The sequence below is a fragment of the Pongo abelii genome, chromosome 1 (genome assembly GCF_028885655.2).
Source record: "Pongo abelii isolate AG06213 chromosome 1, NHGRI_mPonAbe1-v2.0_pri, whole genome shotgun sequence".
NCBI lineage: Eukaryota > Metazoa > Chordata > Mammalia > Primates > Hominidae > Pongo > Pongo abelii.
This window is the reverse complement of record NC_071985.2, coordinates 96901296-96917000: the sequence shown is the minus strand read 5'-3', so window position 1 is coordinate 96917000 and position 15705 is coordinate 96901296. Positions and strand designations below refer to the sequence as shown.

At 45.8% G+C, this 15705-nt stretch overlaps 1 protein-coding gene and 1 non-coding gene across 3 annotated transcripts; one reads left to right on the top strand and one right to left on the bottom strand.

Annotated features, from left to right (window-relative positions):
* Positions 1-38: 38 nt before the first annotated feature.
* On the bottom strand, positions 39-9111 carry ILF2 (interleukin enhancer binding factor 2). Of its 2 annotated transcripts, XM_009243848.4 has the most exons (14): positions 8974-9111; positions 8222-8281; positions 7887-7929; positions 6551-6655; positions 6098-6175; positions 5653-5755; positions 3780-3845; positions 3337-3453; positions 2517-2595; positions 2165-2252; positions 1356-1417; positions 1157-1271; positions 843-933; positions 165-694 (listed from the first exon to the last, which is right to left on the bottom strand). In XM_009243848.4, the coding sequence occupies exons 1-14, from the start codon at positions 8976-8978 to the stop codon at positions 534-536; spliced, it is 1173 nt and encodes a 390-aa protein (XP_009242123.1). In that variant the 5' UTR covers positions 8979-9111; the 3' UTR covers positions 165-533.
* A 194-nt stretch (positions 9112-9305) lies between these two features.
* TRNAM-CAU (transfer RNA methionine (anticodon CAU)) lies at positions 9306-9377 on the top strand. The gene has a single exon. It is a non-coding gene; the product is annotated as a tRNA-Met (tRNA).
* The last annotated feature ends 6328 nt before the right edge of the window (positions 9378-15705 follow it).

The following is a 15705-nucleotide window of genomic DNA, read 5'->3' as shown; positions in this document are numbered from 1 at the left end:
CAGGAGTCTGTACTTTAATTCAAAGACAGCTTCAAATTGTGATCTGAGCATTTATAATTAAAAGACTCAAGTATCATTTTCAACAAAAGAGTATACAAAGCAAAAAGCAAAAAAGGTTGCCACATGCAAAAAAACAAAAAACACCAACCAAAAAGACCAAGAGCCCTACTAGGAAGTACTTTAATAGTTTTTCTTAGAAAAAAAAATTTCCAGACACTTAACATTTCACAACATTTCAACAGCAAAGTATTAGTTGACAGAGGAGTTTTCAGGAGTTGGGGATTCTAGAATACTAGGAAGAAATGTTGGTATCCTCCATTATAGATGGATGGCATAGGTCACAAATGGGAGACTGGCAGCTAAACCAATATCAAAACCCAGTGGAATGACACTTCTATGGAGTTTATGGAGTTTACTTTTCTTCCTGCTATCTTCCCTATCCCACGGAAATGTCTGTCACCATGTAAAGCCCAGTAGCAGGCAGCTTAGGCTCCAGTCTTCCCCCTTGGGTAGGAAAAGGAGTGAAGGGAATGTCACTCCTGAGTTTCCATGCTTTCTTCTTCCTCTCCTTGAGGTGGTTCTTCTGTATTCTCCTCTTCTTCCTCTCCTTCCTTCTTCTCTGGAGGCTTCTCATAAGCCTTTTCTGAAGGGGTTACTATCACTCCATCCCAGGTAGATATTTCAGAAGCAAGATCTAGGAAAGAGAAAAAGGTGATTTAGACAAGTAGCCCAGCATAAAAGTCATTATCCACAGCGTGGAAATATTAAAGACATTTAAGTAGTGTACAGCTTCTTTGCACCAGATTACAATACGAAACCCCTGACCCACAGTGGCCACTCACAGCTGGCATCACCCTCCTGGCCAAGGATCTTCCTAAAGCCACCATGTGAGAGGATTCGGACGAGAGTCTGAGCTGTATAGCAGACCATGTCCTGAAGGAAAGCAAAGTGAGAGTAAGCAAGGAAAATCGAAGAACCTTACTTGAGTAATACCCTTGTGAAAACAGAGATTAAGACAGTTTTTTATATCTCAGGACCAAAGTCTTTCAGAATCCCCAAATTCCTGACCCGTAAAGACCATATTCCACTTCACCTGCTGACCAGCAGTATTCAAAAGAGTGGGGCAAAACAACTCAGTTCATATCTGTCCCAATACCTGCTGTTCTAGAGTCATGACTGTGTGTACTCTGAAGTTGCCACTCTCACAGGGGTCAGTGATACCCACTGAACCTGGCAGGAACAGTCCTGCAGCCAGAATCTGCAAGCAGCGCCTAGAACACAGGGAGGTATGAGGTATTAAAGGAATGCACAAAATAGCTTACAACCAACCCTAAACCCAAAGAAGCATGCTGTACCTGTATGCAACGTTTAGGGCCAAAGGCTGTCTGGTGGGGTTGTTCATCACAGCATAATGGCCCTGAAAAATAATAAATCCAGTAGGTGTGCCATCAAAATGGCACTTCTGATAAACAGAACTTTATTTTTTAGAGACAGGGCCTCACTTTGTCACCCAGGCTGGAGTGCAGTGGCGCAATCATAGTTCACTGTAACCACGAACTCCTGGGCTCAAGCAACCCTCCTGCCTCAGCCTCCTGAGAAGCTAGGACTGTAAGTGCAAGCCACTACAACTGGCTAATTTTTTTTTTTCTCTTGTAGAGACAGAGTCTCGCTATTTTGCCCAGGCTGGTCTCAAACTCCTGGCTTCAAGTGATCCTCTGGCCTCAGCCTCCCAAAGTGCTGGAATTACAGGCATCAAACTAAAACCTTAAATCATCACAAGGAAAACTGGTCATTAAGGTCTAAATCTAGCCAAAATTTTCATGTTCAGAAGCAATTCTGAAATGGCTGCTCACTCATTTCTCTCTACTACCATGATTAAATGGTAGCAATCATGAGAAGAAAATGGGACACTATAACTCAGTAACTACTCATTTAATTGAATATACAAAAAAAAAACCTGAATTTTTTTCTTTTTTAAACAAATGTCTCTGAGTCATGTAAATGTTGAATTTTTATTGGATTACTTGTCTACCAATAAAATTTCTTTTAAGCTTCACCAAATTTCAGACTCTGGTCAATTTCAGAGTTACTACTACTACTACTACTACTACTACTACTAGTAAATAAGGATGATGAGGAACTCCAGTTGCCCATCTTTACTTACTAGTAGGTCAAGGATCCAAGGTGTGAGGGGCTCAAAGCCAGGAAAACGAATCCTCAAGTCCTTCAGTAGTCTGATGAGAACTTTAACTCTGAAAGTAACAGTGACCCAAACATTAAAATCAATATGATCATGTATTTCCACGCCTAAGGCAGAATTGAAGCTGACTATGCTGTTTCCAGAACTATACATTCTCTGCTTTCTCTAAATCTTAATTTGCTTACTTAAGGTAAAAATAAAAATCCAGACAAAAGGTCACAGGCAAAATAGTTCTGTCAGAGAAGTATGGGGGTATCCTGCTATTCACTGCAGTTAAAAAGTTTATCTTAATCCAAATGGTCAGGGAGGGACTCACGTGGACTGAGAAGCATTTTCCTCGAACCAGCGGGCATGTCGGATGGCTGCTAAGGCACTCTGCAATACTTTGATATCCACTAAGAAGACAAGCATGATAGGCCAGGATGAAACATTTTCATTAAACAAGCTACTAATTACCACTGCTACAGTCTAAAAACTTGGAAGGAGGGCAGAATAGACGGAGTCTCGCTCTGTCATCCAGGCTGGAGTACAGTGGTGCGATCTCAGCTCACTGCAACCTCCGCCTCCCGAGTTTCAGTGATTCTCCTGCCTCAGCCTCCTGAGTAGCTGGGATTACAGGTAACTGCCATCATGCCCCACTAATTTTTGTATTTTAGTAGAGACGGGGTTTCACCATGTTGACCAGGATAGTCTCCAACTCCTGACCTCAGGTGATCTGCCTGCCTCGGCCTCCCAAAGTGCCGGGATTACAGGCATGAGCCACCGCACCCGACCAACTCTGCAATTCTTTAAGCCACCCCATGTTTCTCATATCAGCAAATCACTTGTCTAAAAATCACTAGAAGCATGCAAGATGTTTTCTCCAAAAGCCTATTCCCCTCCCTAAATATTTTCTCAGTCCTTTTTAAGCCCTCCAAATGCTTTCTAGGTCACCCCATCTGAAAATTCCACTAGCAAGCTGATAAAAAACTATTTCCAAATTACAGAGGGAGAGAGCAGAGTTCAGAATAAACCTAAGTTCTTCAATTCCCAGAAAGCTGCATGTGGAATAGCAACAAGCTAAGTAAACTAAACAGCAACAATACCATGTTTTGAATATCCCCTAAATTTTCCAGCAATGGAAAAAAAGAACTAACAATGGAGTTCTGGATCCAGTTTTCGAAGATTGGGTGGCACTGTTGTAATGAGAATCTTCACTGTAGCATCAGAAGAACTGATTTCAAAGCCAGTTTCGTTGGTCAGCATGGTTAAAACTGAAAAAACAGAATAAACAAAAACTATAACTCACATTTCCATTAGATGACCAAAGTTAAATCCAGGGTAGGGGGGAACAGGTGGATTTTTTAAAACAGCACAAAGTCCAGAATGAGAATTTAGAATACAGAGCTTTAGAAGGGAGATGAGACAGATCTCCCTTGAACACCTTGAACACCTGAAGCCCCTGCTAAAAACTCCCACAACATAAAACTCTGCATTTACTCTTCCATCTGGTCTGACCTGATTTTGTTGAAAGTGTACTTACAATTACAAGACCTGGTTCCTATGGCTACTAAATACAGAATCAGCAACAAATGCAAACCTTCAGAAGGATCCTGTGCTCTTAGGCTTTCCACGACTTTGTTCCCCAGGGCAGCAACAGCTTCCACTAATTGACAGAAAATGACATAATGTTATAATAACTTATTTACCTAGACTTTCTATATATCTCTAAGCTACTTTGCACTCTCATTTCTGTCCCATATCCAAGGCTGAAGCAAGGGTAAGTAATAGAATAAATACTTTTATAAGAGGAAGCCAAGGCCTGGGCAGAAAAATTGGAAGACTCAGGGAACAGGACCCCTCCTGTACTCATATCCTCTTTCTACAGCAGGGTTTTCCAGGTCAGTGGCAGTTAATAACATTTTGGGCTAGACAAATCTTTGGGGTGATGGGGATGTAGGATGTTTAACAGCATCCACGGCCTCTATCCTTTTTCTTTTTTTGAGAAAGGGTCTCACTCTTGTCACCCACGCTGCAGTGCAGTGGCACAATCACAGCTCACTGCAGCCTCAGCCTCCTGGGCTCAAGCCATCCTCTCACCTCAGGCTGCTGCTTTTTTTTTCTTTTTTTCATGACAGGGCCTCACTCTGTCACCCAAGCTGAAGTGCACTGGCACGATCTCTGCTAACTCCAACCTCTGCCTCCCAGGTTCAAGCAACTCTCCTGCCTCAGCCTCCCAAGTAGCGGAGATTACAGACGCCCACCACCACGCCTGGCTAATTTTTATATTTTTGGTAGAGACTGAGTTTTGCCATGTTGGCCAGGCTGGTCTTGAACTCCAGGCCTCGGCCTCCCAAAGTGTTGGGATTACAGGCATGAGCCACTGCACCCGGCCCCACCTCAGGCTTCTGAGTAGCTGGGACCAAAGCATGCACCACCATGCCCAGCTAATTTTTTTCTTTTTGTAGGTACAGGGTCTCTCTATGTTACACAGGCTGGTCAAACTCCTGATCCTCTTGCCTCAGCCCCAAAGTGCTGGGAATACAGCCACCACACCTGGCTTCTACCCTTTTTTGATGCCAGTAGCACTCCCTTGTTTTAACAATCAAAAGTACCGCCAGATACTGCCAGATATCCCCTGGGTGGCAAATTACCTCCAGTTGAGAAACATGGCCATACAGTAACCTGCTATACATTCTTTCAGACACACACACTCCAGCGTTTGTCCCTTATCACTCATTAAAAAACATTTGTCAGGCAGGGTGCAGTGGCTCACGCCGGTAATCCCAACACTTTGGGAGGCCAAGGCAGGCGGATCACCTGAGGTCAGGAGTTTGAGCCCAGACTGGCCAACATGGTGAAACCCCGTCTCTACTAAAAATAGAAAAATTAGCCGGGCGTGGTGGCACTTGCCTGTAATCCCAGCTACTTGGGAGGCCAAGGCAGGAGAACAGCTAGAACCCAGGAGGTGGAGGTTGCAGTGAACCGAGATCACGCCATTGCACTCCAGCCAAGGCAACAGAGCGAGATCCGTCTCAAAAACAAAAACTAAAAACATTTGTCTTACAAACATCCTTTCTCACAAGAAATTTGAGCTTTCAAGATCCCTAAGGGCTGGGCACAGTGGCTCACGCCTGTAATCCCAGCACTTTGGGAGGCTGAGGTGGACAGATTGCTTGAGCTCAGGAGTTTGAGACCAGCCCGAGCAACACGGTGAAACCCTGTATCTACAAAAAATACAAAAATTAGCTGGGTGTGGTGGCACACATCTGTAGTCCCAGCTACTCGGGAGGCTAAGGTGGAAAGATCACTTGTTGTAGTGGAGAGGTCAAGGCTGCAGTGAGCCACAATGGCACCACTGCACTCCAGCCTGGCCAACAGAGGGAGAATTTGTCTCAAAACAAAAAAAGATACCTAAACCCCTAATCCAAGTGCTATGTTCTGTTCCCATGACCAGAAACAGGCACACTCACACGTTGGCAGAATCTTGAGTATCACCACCAGGTCAGCCACATTGTGTCCTGTAGTCATTGTCCCCTTTTTATAGGATCCCACCTGTCGAACTTCTTCTATTTGCTGTTGGAAAAAGGATTTCAGGGAAAAACAATTTAGAAGAAAAAAAAGTGCCTAGGTCCTCCCAGAACTGTTACAACACAGCTACCTGTTACCCAAATTAAGAAGTAGCAGAGGTGAAATCACCCCTAAAACCACCACATGAAAGCCTGATACATCACAGCTAGCATAACAATGATACAAGTCTTGTCCCCAAGATCAGTACTACAAAGAAATTCCACTGTACTTTCTCATTTTAGGCTTGGCTTTGGATAACAGACAACTGAAAATTAGAAGTCAAGAGCCAAGGCAATTTCCACACTACCAAAGATGCCCTTTCCTAAAACTAAATCATCAAAAACTCACCACTTCAAACGTCCCTGGAGCCACAATCAGATTATCAATCACATTGTTTATTTTTGTCACCAGAGAAAGGATAGACGCCTGAAAAACAGCATGAAACAATACTTGAAGATGAAAAATTATAAGCAGCTTCTCAGAGTTTGAATATTTTCTCCTAATCCCTTCCATACAAGCTGACTCAATACTGACATAAGGCTTTAAAAACACTTCATTCTGGCCTTGAATATATGGGAAGAGAACAACTCTTTGTCCCCAGTAAAAATAAGAATGCATATGTAATTTGTTTATATATCCACCTGGCTATCTCCACCCACAATGAGAAATAAGGAGAACAATTAAACCCTCTGTGGATTTCAGGCTCTGTTAACACCATTCTTAACATTACCAACAGTTACTCTTTACCGATACTTTTAACTGCTTTAGAGACATTTCTGGAAGACAGCCAAAAGAACGTACCTGTTCAGCAGAATTGGGAGCCAGGTCCTGATTCCTCTTCAGCAAGGCCTCACTGAAGGAAGTTTCATCAGGTGCTGGCTTGACCCGGGGAAAGGCCATTTCACACTAAACCAGAAGTAAACAACTACATTCTATTTGCCGAAAGTAATATACAGGAGAGATTGTTTTTTCTATTACTACGACAGAAAAAGGTTAAAAATAGAAAATTCTACACTTGTTTTTACTCCTTAATTTGTTCAATTAGCTGGGCTTGGTGGCTCACGCCTGTAATCCCAGCTACTCAGGAGGCTGAGGTGGGAGAATCCCTTGAACACAGGAAGCGAGGTTTCAGTAAGCCAAGATTGCGCCACTGCACTCCAGCCTGGGCAACAGAGTGAGACCCTGCCTCAAAAAAAACCATTTGTTCAAAGGCCAGGCACGGTGGGTCACGCACGCCTGTAATCCCAGCACCTTGGGAGGCTGAGATGGGCAGATCACTTGAGGTCAGGAGTTCAAGATCAGCCTGGGCAACATGGTGAAACCCTGTCTCTACTAAACAGATATACGAAAATTAGCTGGGCATGGTGGCAGGCGCCTGTAATCCCAACTACTCAGGAGGCTGAGGCAGTAGAATCGTTTGAACCCCGGAGGCAGATGTCCTGATTCCTCTGCCTCCCGGGTTCAGTGCAGTGAGCCAAGATTGCACCACTGCACTCCAGCCTGGGTGACGGAGTGAGACTCTGTCTCAAAAAAAAAAAAAAAAAAAAAAAAAGTTCAAACAAGGATACAAGCTGGAATAGCCATAATTTAAGCTATCACTATCTTTATAGTAACAGATATACCATAAATACAATTACTTGTTCAGAACAAAGATTATAATCATGTTTAATGCCAACAGTAGCCAAGAAATTATTCTCCCCACCATGCTTACACTGTTTCTGTATGTAAAGCAACACACAGTTGACTCAAAACCTCAAGTCTTTTCACAAATCACCTTCCCTCCCTATTTCAACCAACTTTTTTTTTGTACTGGTGCCATCTCGGTTCACTGCAACCTCCGCCTCCCGGGTTCAAGCAATTCTCCTGCTTCAGCCTCCCAAGTAGCTGGGATTAGACACACGCCCAGCCAACTTTTTTATTTTTAGTAGAGACGGGGTTTCACCATATTGGCCAGGCTGTCTCAAACTCCTGACCCTCAGGTAATCCGTCTGCCTCGGCCTCCCAAAGTGCTGAGATTACAGGCGTGAGGCACTGTGCCTGCCCTCTTCAACCACCATCTAACTTCATTAACTGGGAGATACTGGGCTCCATTTCAACAGTGACCAGAAAATGTGTATCATTAACCCAAGGTACTCACCAAATAGAAGTCAAATGGGATATGTGGTACAAAGGGCCTGAACCTAAAACATGAAAAACAGCCAAATTATTCCCCAGGTAGGAATCAAGTGAGATGTAAATAACACGCCAACAATTTTGAAAACATGTCAGTCCTCAGAATGAATGACAAAGTCTCCGAGGAGGGAGAGAATCATTCTTAGCATAGTGGGGCCAAATTCATTTAGCAGGAGCGTAGGAAAAGACCACAGCTGGCTCTCGCAAAACCAAGTGACATTAGTCTACTTCAAAACTCCCATTTAGATGACAAGCAGAAACTAACAACCAAGTGCAGAGATGCTAAAAGCTGGTACTCACCCTCCTCCTGGGCCTCCTCTGGAACCAAAGCGCCCACCACGACCACGGCCTCTGTCACCCCTAGAAATGCAGAGTTTATTTTGACCTCATTGAAGGAATACCCACCGGCCATATCATCTTAGGTTGGCTACTTTCATCCCTCGGAATCTCCCAACGGTAGGCAAGAGACCCCACTCACACTTACACTTCTCCCCATTCCAAATGGTGCCCAGTTACACCCCCATAACCTCCTCTAAGTTAATCACAACCTCCATCAAGTAATGATGGGGCTCAGACAGTGAGCCCTACACGAAATAACCCATAATCCTGGGCCACACGAATCCTAATACTTCGGAGGCTAAAGATTGCTCATTTCTTCATTAACGTACACATTTATCGGGCATGTCCTATATGTCAAGGCCTTCGCACTGAGGATGAATGCGGCTCGCTCCAGCATTCTCAGCCCGGATGACGGGGGCGGGGGAAAAGTGGGGAGCTCCTCCGGGGGCTTAAGGACACACCCTCATGCAACCCTTCAGAGACAGAGGTGTCGAACCCGCCTCCCCACTCCTGGGCCCCAACCCCATCCCGGGCCCAAGTTTCCCCGCCTCTACCGGCCTCCATCTCTCCCACTATCCTAGACCAGGAGTTCTCAGGTTTTTGGCCAGCCCCCGGATACATGGCCCTTTTAGATACTCCGACTTCTTTCGGCCCACGTTCACAAAGTTTTCCGTCGAATACCTGAAACCTTTCAACCACTTCGACCCCCTTACCTCATGGCGCCTTAAAACACGAACAATGGAGGCCGCACCAACCGCCCCTTCCTCTGAGGAGCAGACAACTGAAGAGGCGTCTTGCCGGCGTGTCCCAATAAAACCCAGCGCGATTGGCTCCCGCCTTACCCCATCGCTTATGCCTATTGGCTTACTTTGTCAAACCGGGCTTATGAACCAATAAAAAATGCCTACTGTGTCAGGAACTAGCCAATAATAACTGGTTCTATAGTACTGACGAATTTTTGATCAGACATTAGGTGGCACTAAAGAAGTCAGGACAACGACTACGTAGTGTCCTATAATAATCATGAGAAAGCATACCTTTAGATAGCAGAGTGGCGCAGCGGAAGCGTGCTGGGCCCATAACCCAGAGGTCGATGGATCGAAACCATCCTCTGCTATCAGAGTTTTTTCTCATTGCCCTGTACGGCACACGTAATTTACGTTTCTTCACTGAAGGAAAATATCTTGCCAATTTTCCTACCTCAAAAATGCAACCAATATCAGCCATTTTTGCCACTAGCAGTTGAAGTTGATGGGGAAAACGGAGTTTGGGCAACTATGAACACTACACGTCTACAAACTCGAAGCAGGAGAAACAGGTTTTAGATAGGAGAGGAGTATATTGATTGAATTAGTGTGGAAAACATGGCTTTCCATGTCCATGGAAACAGGTGATACACCCGCCTCAGCCTCCGAAAGTGCTGGGATTACCGGCCTGAGCCACCGCGCCCAGCTTGGTTACATAAATTCTTTAGTGGTGATTTGTGAGATTTTGGTGTACTCATCACCCAAGCAGTATACACTGAACCCAACTTGTAGACTTTTATCCCTCACCTACCTCCCTTCCATAAGTACTTTTTCGATATTTAATTTACTACAGCAGAACGTAAACATCTTAAGTCTAAACGTATTCTGTCCACGTAACCACCATCCAGATTAAAATAAATATTATTAATTTAAAAAAAAACAAACAAAAAGCGGGCCGAGTGCGGTGGCTTGTGGCCACCCAGCACTGTGGGAGGCCGAGACGAGGTCAGGAGTTCGAGATCAGCCTGGCCAACATGGTGAAACCCCCGTCTCTACTAAAAATACAAAAATTAGCCGGCGTGCTGGCGGGCGCCTGTAATTCCAGTTACTCAGGAGGCTGAGGCAGGAGAATCTCTTGAACCCGGGAGGCGGAGGTTGCAGTGAGCTGAGATGGCGCCACTGCACCCCAGCCTGGGCGATAGAGAGAGACTCCGTTTAAAAAAAAAAAAAAAAAAAAAATCTTGCTTGAGGTTTGTTGAGCTTCTTGAATCAATGGCTTGAGGTTTGTCGTCCATTTATTAATCAGCTATTATCTCTTCAAGTATTAGTTTTACCTATTATTTCCCTCCTTCCTGAACTCCAAATAAAGACGTGTTAGACTTTTCCCCCAGTAATCTCTTTGTCTCTTACCCTCTCTTCTATTATTTCATTTTATTTAGACACAGGGTCTCACTCTGTTGCCCAGGCTGGAGTGCAGTGGCACACCATCATAGCTCACTGCAGCCTCGACCTCCTGGCCTCAAGAGACTCTCCCATTTCGGCTTCCCTAGTAGTTAGGACTACTCATAGGCACAGGCCACACCACTCCGAGCTAATTTTTTTTTTTTTTGAGATGGAGTCTCCCAGGCTGGAGTGCCGTGGCGCTATCTCAGCTCACTGCAACCTCCACCTCCCCAGTTCAAGCAATTCTCCCGCCTCAGCCTCCCGAGTAGCTGGGACTACAGGCGCCCACCACCACGCCCGGCTAATTTTTTTGTGTGTTTTTAATAGAGACGGGGTTTTGCGGTGTTAGCGAGGATGGTCTCGGATCTCCTGATCTCGTGATCTGCCTGCCTCGGCCTCCCAAAGTGCTGGGATTACAGGCGTGAGCCACCACGCCCGGCCCTGCCCAGCTAATTTTTGTATTTTTAGTAGACATGGGGTTTCACCATGTTGGCCAGACTGGTCTCGAACTCCTGACCTCAGGTGATCCTCCTGCCTCTGTCTCCCAAAGTGCTGGGATTACAGGCGTGAGCCACCTCCGTTGGCCCCGGGCTTATTTATTTATTTATTTTTGTAGAGATGGGGTACTTTATATGTTGTCAAGGCTAGTCTTTGTTTTCTTTTTTGTTTTGTTTTTTTTTTTTTTTTGAGATGGAGTTTTGCTCTTGTTGCCCAGGCTGGAGAGCAATGCGCGATCTCGGCTCACAAACTCTGCCTCCCAGGTTCAAGTGATTCTCCTGCCTCAGCCTCCCGAGTAGCTGGGATTACAGGCATGCACCACCATGCCTGGATAATTTTGTATTTTTAGTAAAGAGAAGGTTTCTCCATGTTGGTCAGGCTAGTTTCGAACCCCCAACCTCAGGTGATCCGCCCACCTCGGCCTCCCAAAGTGCTGGGATTACAGGCATGAGCCACTGCAAAGGCCTTTTACCCTCTCTTTTTATGTTTTTCATTCCTTTTTATCCATTCTTCATTTTAGGTAGCTTCTGCTGTCCTTTCTTCCAATTTATTACTTGCTCCTCAGTTTAGTCTAACATAGTATTAAATCTATCATTTGGTTCTTAATTTTGGTCTTTTAATATTTTGGGTCTGTATTATTATTATTTTTGAGACAGGGTCTCACTCCTGTTGCCCAGGCTGGAGTTCAGTGGCATAAACACAGCTCACTGAAGCCTCAACCTCTTGGGCTCAAGCGATCCTCCTGTATCAACCTCCAGAGTAGCTCAGACTACAGGCATATGTCACCACACCCAACTAATTTTTTAATTTTTGGTAGAGATAAGGTCTCACTATGTTGCCTAAGCTGGTCTCCAACTCCTGGGCTCTGGTGATCCTCACCTCAGCCTCCCAAAGTGCTGGGATTACAGATGTGAGGCATCAAGCGGGACCTTAGATTTTCTATTTATTCTACTCCCAGGTTGCCCCTAGGAGTGCAACCTTTTGAGATCCTAGCCCAAAACATGAAGGTGGTTTACCAAGGTTATCACCTTTGGGGACATTTGGACTCCTTTTTTTTTTTTTTTTTTGAGAATGAGTTTCCCTCTATTGCCCAGGCCGGAGTGCAGTGGTGCAATCTCGGCTCACTGCAACCTCTGCCTCCTGGGTTCAAGTGATTCTCCTGCCTCAGCCTCCCGAGTAGCTGGGCTTACAGGCATGCACCACCACGCCTGGCTAATATTTGTATTTTTAGTAGAGATGGGGTCTCACCATCTTGTGCAGGCTGGACTTGAACTCCTGACCTCATGATCCATCCATCTCGGCCTCCCAAAGTGCTGGGGTTACAGGCATGAGCGACCGTGCCTGGCCCTTTTTTTTTTTTTTAATTTTAAAAAATTGAAATGGGGTCTCGCCCTGTTGCCCAGGCTGGTCTGAAACTCCTAAGCTCAAGCCATCCTCCTGCCTTGGCCTCCTAAAGTGCTGGGATTACAAGTGTGAGCCACCACACCCGGCGTGGACTTCACCAGCCCCACACAGCCTGTTTTCTGCCACTAAGTCCAAATCAGCAAATGACCCCAGGGTAAAATCAGCCCTACTGCTGGGCTTACTTCTCTACTTTCCTGTACTTTCGTGCTGTCACACCAATAATTTCTCACTATCTTATTTTTTTAATTATTATTATTTTTTGAGATGAAGTTTTGCTGGAAATGGAGTGAAATGGTACGATCTCAGCTCACTGCAACCTCCGCCCCTGGGTTCAAGCAATTCTGCCTCAGCCTCCCAAGTAGCTGGGATTACAGGCACCCGCCACCACGCCCGGCTAATTTTTGTATTTTTAGTAGAGACGGGGTTTTGCCACGTTGGCCAGGCTGGTCTTGAACTCCTGACCTTAGCTGATCCATCTGCCTCGGCCTCCCAATGTGCTAGGACTATAGGTGTGAGCCACTGTGCCTGGCCTCACTATCTTATTAGTTCTTTTATTTTTATTATTATTTATTTATTTATTTATTTATTGTTTTTTGAGACAGGGTCTTGCTCTGTTGCCCAGGCTGGAGTGCAGTGGCGTGATCTCGGCACACTGAAACCTCTGTCTCTGGGTTCAAGTGATTCTTGTGCCTCAGCCTCCCGAGTAGCTGGGATTACAGGTGTGCACCACCAAGCCCGGCTAATTTTTTTTTTTTTTTTTGAGACAGAGTTTCACTCTTGTTGCCCAGGCTGGAGTGCAGTGGCGCGATCTCGGCTCACTGCAACCTCCACCCCCTGGGTTCAAGCAATTCTGCATCAGCCTCCCGAGTAGCTGGGATTACAGGCACCTGCCACCACGCTCGGCTAATTTTTTTTTTTTTTTTTTTTAGAGACGGAGTCTCGCTCTGTCACCCAGGCTGGAGTGCAGTGGCGCGATCTCGGCTCACTGCAAGCTCCGCCTCCCAGGTTCACGCCATTCTCCTGCCTCAGTCTCCCGAGTAGCTGGGACTACAGGCACCCGCCACCACGCCCAGCTAATTTTTGTATTTTTAGTAGAGACGGGATTTCACTGTGTTAGCCAGGATGGTCTCCATCTCCTGACCTCATGATCCGCCAACCTCGGCCTCCCAAAGTGCTGGGATTACAGGCGTGAACCACCGCGCCTGGCCTAACTTTTGTATTTTTAGTAGAGACGAGGTTTCACCATGTTGGCCAGGCTGATCTCGAACTTCTGACTTCAGGTGATCCACCTGCCTCGGCCTCCCAACGTGTTAGGATTACAGGCGTGAGCCACTGTGCCTGGCCTCATTATCTTATAGGTTCTTTTTTTCTTTTTTTTTTTTTGAGACGGAGTCTCGCTCTCTCGCCCAGGCTGGAGTGCAGTGGCGCGATCTCAGCTCACTGCAAGCTCCACCTCCTGGGTTCACGCCATTCTCCTGCCTCAGCCTCCTGAGTAGCTGGGACTACAGGCACCAGCCACTGTGCCCAGCTAATTTTTTTGTATTTTTAGTAGAGACAGGGTTTCACCATGTTAGCCAGGATGGTCTCGATCTCCTGACCTTGTGATCTGCCCGTCTTGGCCTCCCAAAGTGCAGGGGTTACAGGCGTAAGCCACCGCGCCCGGCCTGGTTCTTTTATTTTTATTTTTATTTTTATTTTTATTTTTATTTATTTATTGTTTTTTCAAACAGGGTCTTGCTCTGCTGCCCAGGCTGGCATGCAGGGGCGCAATCTTGGCTCACTGAAACCTTTGCCTCCTGGGTTCAAGTGATTCTTGTGCCTCAGCCTCCCGAGTAGCTGGGATTACAGGCATGCACCACCAAGCCCAGCTAATTTTTTTTTTTTCTTTGAGACAGAGTTTCACTCTTGTTGCCCAGGCTGGAGTGCAATGGCACGATCTCGGCTCACCGCAACCTCTGCCTCCCAGGTTCAAGCAATTCTCCTGCCTCAGCCTCCTGAGTAGCTGGGATTACAGGCATGCGCCACCATGCCCAGCTAATTTTTGTATTTTTAGTAGAGACAGGATTTCTCCGTGTTGGTCAGGCTAGTCTCGAACTCCCAACCCAAGGTGATCCACCCGCCTTGGCCTCCCAAAGTGCTGGGATTACAGGCGTGAGCCACCGCACCTGGCCTATGCCCAGCTAATTTTTGTATTTTTGGTAGAGACGGGGTTTGATCATGAAGGCCAGACTGGTCTTGAACCCCTGGCCTCAAGTGATCAGCCCACTTTCGCCTCCCAAAGTGCTGGGACTACAGCTATGAGCCACCATGCCCAGCCAGTTATTTGATTTTTAAAAAAGTATTTCATCCAACACTTTTAGTTGTCTGTAGCTTGAGGGCTAGTTCACCATTATTGAAAGGAGCTCAATTACTAAACTATATTTCTAGTCCAGTCATTTCTTCTGAGCTCCAGCTCCACTAGTCCGAGGCCTATCAGACACTTCCACTTGAGTATCTATAGGCACCTCACATCCAATAAACTAAAAGTATCATCTTTCCAAAACCTCCTTCTTCAGCTTCTCAACTAATGGGGTCAACATCACCTAGATCTGTTATTTGTATAATGTCCTCACTTCCCAAAGTTCAACTGATTCTACTCACAAAACATCTCCCCATCTCCATTTGCTGTCTAGCTCTACAATCTCTGGAATCCGCCATCTCCATTACAGGACAAGAACATTATGCCTGTCACACAAAAGCTTTCATAATCTTCCCTCCACTGCCCTCTTCCCTGCCTCTCTTCCTCAGTCATCCTACATGCACACACCTTACATCCTAGATCAGGGCTGAAAACACAAACTCCTACTACAGCCAGGCAGTTAATGCACCTGAGTGAAGCAGGGTGCCTAGGAACCATGATGAACTAGACTCATTTCAAGGAGATAATGGATACTTGCTCTGGTTGATTGCTCATGGAGGGATGCAGGACAATATATTGCCAGCTCTTCCAATATTTTAAGGAAAGTCAGAAATCCAGGTTGGGCCTCGCAGCTCACACATGTTATCCAGGAATTTTGGGAGGCTGATGCAGGAGGATCGCTTGAGCCTAGGAGTTCAAGACCAGCCTGGGCAACATAGGGAGACTTCCATCTTTGAAAAAAAAAAAAAAGTCAGAAATCCAAATATTCGTGTACCATCTTATGTGTGTGTGTGTGTTTTTGTTTTGTTTTGTTTTGTTTTTGGAGACGGAGTCTTGCTCTGTTGCCCAGGATGGAGTGCAGTGGCATAATCTTGGCTCATTGCAACCTCTGTCTCCTGGGTTCAAGCAATTCTCTACCTCAGCCTCCCAAGTAGCTGGGATTACAGGCGGCCGCC

Excerpts from the sequence above, each read along its gene's own strand:
- ILF2 (XM_009243848.4), bottom strand. Across the intron at positions 3,454-3,779 it reads AGCACAGGATCCTTCTGAAG|TTTTAACCATGCTGACCAAC; the intron begins GTTTGCATTTGT and ends CTGTTTTTTCAG. Across the intron at positions 934-1,156 it reads TCATGACTCTAGAACAGCAG|GACATGGTCTGCTATACAGC; the intron begins GTATTGGGACAG and ends GCTTTCCTTCAG.